At 41.8% G+C, this 6,176-nt stretch overlaps 1 protein-coding gene across 1 annotated transcript; it reads left to right on the forward strand.

Moving 5' to 3' along the window:
• The first annotated feature begins 26 nt into the window (after nucleotides 1–26).
• On the forward strand, nucleotides 27–3,349 carry hspa1b (heat shock protein family A (Hsp70) member 1B). The gene is made up of 2 exons (XM_037480594.2): nucleotides 27–186; nucleotides 735–3,349. The coding sequence occupies exon 2, from the start codon at nucleotides 768–770 to the stop codon at nucleotides 2,685–2,687; it is 1,920 nt and encodes a 639-aa protein (XP_037336491.2). The 5' UTR covers nucleotides 27–186; nucleotides 735–767; the 3' UTR covers nucleotides 2,688–3,349.
• Nucleotides 3,350–6,176: the final 2,827 nt, after the last annotated feature.

The raw sequence follows: 6,176 nt of genomic DNA on the forward strand, positions 1-6,176 counted from the left end.
GTGAGTGGGGGGGGGGGGGGGGGGGGTTCTGGTAGCTTCTGGAAACCTGCTTACAAATATAAAAGCAAAGGGCCTGAGTCCGTCCGGGCATTAGTTCACGAAGGAACACACCGGGGCCAAAAGCTGCAACAAAGAGACTGTGAGATCCTTTAACATCTTTGTGCAACAGAGAGACCGTCGCTGAAAGTAAGTAGCAATACAATTCCCCATTTTGGTTAAACTTCCTTTAATAGAAACATCAGTGCATACTTACTGTTCTGAGATTTTTCAGAAAACAAATGGTGATGGTATTCTCAGGTGTTATTTACCTGATCCTTTAAAAAAACATTTCATGCATTTCTGATATGCAGTATGTCTTTATGAATGGTGGCATGAAGTAACAATCCGCAGTATATTAGTCAAAGAGTTGATTTTGAGTATTTATATTGAAACAAATTATAATTACTTTAAGTGTGGGATTATAGGGATTATAATTATTATATTCAATCAAATGGAAAAGGGTAATATGATTATTTTATCCTTGTGCGGTAAATAACTATAATAATTGAATATATATATATATATATATATATATATATATGTATTTGTAGTAATTTTATATTATAACAAAAAAGTTCTGCAGTCAGTGATATTAATTAACAGAGACAGAATTGACCATTTGTCTCTGTTAGACCACTGACATCAATGATCCCTTAATCTTGAGATACTAAATTACAACGTAATGTTTTTCTAAGGCAAACGAGCAGAACTCTAAAGCAACCAGCAAAATGTCTTCAGCTAAAGGAGTATCGATTGGCATCGATCTGGGCACCACCTATTCTTGTGTCGGGGTTTTCCAGCATGGCAAAGTGGAGATCATCGCCAACGACCAGGGAAACAGGACCACTCCCAGCTATGTGGCCTTCACAGACACTGAGAGGCTCATTGGAGATGCTGCCAAGAACCAGGTCGCCATGAACCCCACCAACACCATCTTTGATGCCAAGCGGCTCATCGGGAGGAAGTTTAACGACGCCGTTGTCCAGTCCGACATGAAACTCTGGCCTTTCAAGGTGATCAGTGATAACGGAAAACCCAAAGTCCAGGTGGACTATAAAGGGGAGACCAAGGCCTTCTACCCGGAGGAAATCTCCTCCATGGTCCTTGTGAAAATGAAGGAGATTGCTGAGGCCTACCTGGGACAGGCTGTGTCAAATGCAGTCATCACAGTTCCGGCTTATTTCAATGACTCCCAGAGGCAAGCCACCAAAGATGCCGGGGTGATCTCAGGGCTGAATGTTCTGAGGATCATCAACGAGCCCACGGCGGCAGCCATCGCCTACGGCCTGGACAAAGGTAAAAGAGGGGAGCGCAATGTGCTCATCTTTGATCTCGGTGGAGGCACCTTCGACGTGTCCATCTTGACCATTGAGGATGGCATCTTTGAGGTGAAAGCCACCGCAGGAGACACGCACCTCGGCGGGGAGGACTTTGACAACCGAATGGTCAACCACTTTGTAGAGGAGTTTAAAAGGAAACATAAGAAGGACATCAGCCACAATAAAAGGGCAGTGAGGAGACTGCGTACTGCTTGTGAGAGAGCAAAGAGAACCCTATCCTCCAGCAGCCAGGCCAGCATTGAGATCGACTCCTTGTTCGAGGGCATCGACTTCTACACCTCCATCACCAGGGCACGGTTTGAGGAGCTCAACTCAGAGCTCTTCAGGGGGACACTGCAGCCAGTGGAGAAGGCCCTGCAAGATGCCAAGTTGGATAAATCAAAGATCCATGAAATTGTCCTAGTCGGTGGCTCCACAAGAATTCCCAAAATCCAGAAGCTCCTACAAGACTTTTTTAATGGCCGAGAACTGAACAAGAGCATCAACCCGGATGAAGCTGTGGCGTACGGCGCAGCGGTCCAGGCCGCTATCCTCATGGGGGACACCTCAGAGAACGTCCAAGATCTGCTGCTGCTGGACGTGGCTCCGCTGTCTCTGGGCATTGAGACGGCGGGCGGGGTTATGACGCCGCTAATCAAACGAAACACCACCATCCCATCCAAGCAGACCCAGGTCTTCTCCACATACTCGGACAATCAGCCAGGTGTGCTGATTCAGGTGTACGAGGGCGAGAGGGCCATGACCAAGGACAACAACCTGTTGGGCAAGTTTGAGCTCTCTGGTATCCCTCCCGCTCCCAGAGGGGTACCACAAGTAGAGGTCACATTCGACATCGATGCCAACGGCATTCTGAATGTGTCTGCCGTCGACAAGAGCACCGGCAAAGAAAACAAAATCACCATCACAAATGACAAGGGGCGCCTCAGCAGAGAGGAGATCGAGCGGATGGTACAGGACTCTGAAAAGTACAAGGCGGAGGACGATGTGCAGAGGGAGAGGATTACGGCAAAGAACTCACTTGAGTCCTACGCCTATCACATGAAGAGCAGCGTCGAGGATGAGAACCTGAGAGGAAAGATTAGCGAGGAGGACAAAAAGAAGGTCGTGGACAAGTGCAAGCAGGCAATTTCATGGCTGGAGAACAACCAGCTGGCAGAGAAGGAGGAGTATGAGCATCAACTGAGCGAACTAGAGAAGGTGTGCAAGCCGGTTGTGACCACGTTGTACCAGGGAGCAGCACCGTCAGGAAGCTGCGGCAGCCAGGCGGGGGGCAGCTCCAAGGGCCCCACTATTGAGGAAGTGGACTAAAGCTACGGGTATCAACATTTTGTTTACAGAAACACTCGGTTATTTAACTGTGGTTTAGTCGTAAAAAAGATGTGGTGTCCCCCTAAATTTGACTGACTTGTCGAAATAAAAATTATATACCGTATCTGCCTTTCGTTTTTTGTTGCAACACAGCTTGGTGCTATCTGTGGGTATTGTAGCATATTAAAAATAAATTGACGACAAGGTTCATAAATTAACTATAAATAAAATCCATTAGTGTACGCCAGAATACAACCATGAGTCTGGAAATATGTATTAAATAAAGTAATGAGAATATTTTATTTTATTTTATATTCAATAGAATAATACAAGCTATGACACTAATACTTGGTAATTGTGGATATGTTTGCAATTGTCGAAAACTGTTTATCTGTAGATATGTCTTGGATTCTGGTTAAATATGTCTGTGTTTAGCTGTGGCTATGTTTCTTCTATGAAGGACAAAAATTGCTTAAGTATAAATTTGATAAATAAATAAATGTATAAATACATGAATGTGCCTTTTAATTCATTTACAACACAAAATAAATATCAGCAGTGACCTTAATTAAATGAACATTCCTCTTGTGTACGACCACATCTATTACAGTTGTGCTTAATGTCTTCCTTTTACTGCTTCTGCTATTTAAGATGCGTGGGCTGTGTTGGAGGACAAAAATTGCTTAAGTATAAATTTGATAAATAAATAAATGTATAAATAAATGCTGAAATAAACACTGAAATATGTAAATACTAAAATACTTGTTGGAATAAATACCTAAAGTAATAAATAAATGAAGAATTATTTAGTTATGTTCTGTTTAAGTAACAACTTATTCTGTATTATTTTATTTAAGCATTTCTTTATTTAAGCATTTCTTTATACATTTATTCATGCATTTATCAATTTATACGTCATATTTTGTGCCCCATTTCTGTATCAGTGTGTATATCTTGGATTATAACACAGTAAAAAGACATCCAGCGTTCTGATTGGTTGAGTTTGAGTCACGGGGCGTGCATTATTATAATGTAGGGTTCTTGTTCACATTGACCTGAGCGTTCCATATCACTGCGAACTCAAAGTAACAGGTTAGATTTTCCACAACTTTTTTTCTCTAGACTACTGAAATGAGATACAACCATTTTGTGCTGAAAGGCAGCTATTTAGTTATTATTTATAAATGTGTTAGTAACTGTATTATAAAAGTAATAAGGTTGGAGAGGCTGTGTTGTCCTCCGCTGTGCGGGCCTAACAACACCCTCAAACTGTTACATTATTGGACGTTAAAGTACAGCCTCTCGTACCTAATTGCTTTTATAATCAAAAGCTAAAATGTCATCCAACGATAAATATGGTTTTAATTCTGGATCAGCCTGTGTGTAGCTGTGGATATGTTTGCTTTTCCATATCGGAGTGTGTATCTAGGTATGTTTTAACCTCTGTATTGGTGTGTGTTTATTTGGTTGCCTATGGGTATGTTTGCAACTCTGTATCATTAGGTTATGTTTGCAACTCTGTATCAGTGTGTATCTGTGGGTGTGTTTGCATCTTTGTATCGGTGTGCATCTGTGGGTGTGTTTGCATCTTTGTATCGGTGTGCATCTGTGGGTGTGTTTGCATCTTTGTACCAGTGTGCATCTGTGGGTGTGTTTGCATCTTTGTACCAGTGTGCATCTGTGGGTGTGTTTGCATCTTTGTATCGGTGTGTATCTGTTGGTGTGTTTGGATCTTTGTATCAGTGTGCATCTGTGGGTGTGTTTGCATCTTTGTACCAGTGTGCATCTGTGGTTGTGTTTGCATCTTTGTATCAGTGTGTATCTGTTGGTGTGTTTGCATCTTTGTATCAGTGTGTATCTGTTGGTGTGTTTGCATCTTTGTATCAGTGTGTATCTGTTGGTGTGTTTGCATCTTTGTATCAGTGCGCATCTGTGGGTGTGTTTGCATCTTTGTATCAGTGCGCATCTGTGGGTGTGTTTGCATCTTTGTATCAGTGTGTATCTGTTGGTGTGTTTGCATCTTTGTATCAGTGTGTATCTGTTGGTGTGTTTGCATCTTTGTATCAGTGCGCATCTGTGGGTGTGTTTGCATCTTTGTATCAGTGTGTATCTGTTGGTGTGTTTGCATCTTTGTATCAGTGTGCATCTCTGGGTGTGTTTGCATCTTTGTATCGGTGTGTATCTATGGGTTTGTTTTAAACTCTGGATAAGTTTATGTGCACCTGTGGGTTTGCATCTCCGTATCAGAGTGTATGCATATGTACATGTATGTGTATCTAAACTTTTTATATCTTTGTAATCATATGCAAGAGATGCATGAGTGTTTCAGATAGATAATGTATGTGTATATGACACAGTTGTATATGTGTATGCGTGTGTGTTTCTCATATGTATGTAAGTGTTTCAGGTGAGTATGTATAATGTTTGATACATGCACGTCCAAAGGTTTTTCAGAGTCCCCCTCACACAGTTGGTACGTTTGCAAAGGATCATTGTGTATTTCTGCGTATGCTTGCAACTCTGGATTAATTTTTACGAATCTTCAGGAAAAAAATCTTACTTATTAAAATTCTGAGGTTGCATGAAATCCATCTACTGTACTGTTTGTGTGTGTGTTTGTGTAGTGCTGACAGTAGTTGGCTTTATTGTTCAACGCTCTAGATCATTCATCAGATCTGATCTTCATTCAGATTAGTCATATATTGGGCAACTCTCAATTCTTTTTTTTCACTTTCGTCAAATTATTCCTAATTGGAGACTTTTGTTCCCTATTTGTAATACACAAATAATTGCCCCAATTCCTCTGGCCTGGTTCAGTCGGTACTGGTGTAGTTCGCCAAAGGGACCACTGGGTGGCCGTGTGGCCTCGTGTCATCATCATCAGCTTCCTCAACACACTGAGGCCTGACAGCTGCTGGGTCACACTCATATAAGGGCGGAATCACAACCATATATTTTAGTTATATAGTAGCTGGAGGCTTTGGATATAAGCTAAATCTAGATGATTGTGTTTGCAGCCGTCATGCAGATAGACATCAGAATCAGATTTGGCTTTAATGACCAGGTACGCTTACGCATAAATTGACTCCAGTTTTCACTTTGTTCTCTGCATGCATACTAATGAACAGAACAAATAAATAAAACAAACATAACAGTAGGATGCGACACAATATAATTATGAATTTGTATCCCAAACGTATGTATTGTGCAAGAAGCTAATCATAAGCCCGTTTATCACATGCAATAGCAAACCCTGCGCACTGTGAATTTAGTTCTTCCGTATATGAATCGTACTGTATACGTTTACAAGATCCGTTTTAGCCCAACGTACACAGCAATGTCGGCCATATTAAAGTTTCCAAAAGAAGGTGAATGGTGCGTTCATCGCGTCTCTTTCGCACACGCACGCGCTCTCGCTTTTGTCAGAGGGAGTGGTTCAATGATGCGCCAACCTTTGCCAGCAGCCAAAGGGTTAAACTCGCGAGCCTG

This window comes from Pungitius pungitius, chromosome 1 (genome assembly GCF_949316345.1).
Source record: "Pungitius pungitius chromosome 1, fPunPun2.1, whole genome shotgun sequence".
Taxonomy (NCBI): domain Eukaryota; kingdom Metazoa; phylum Chordata; class Actinopteri; order Perciformes; family Gasterosteidae; genus Pungitius; species Pungitius pungitius.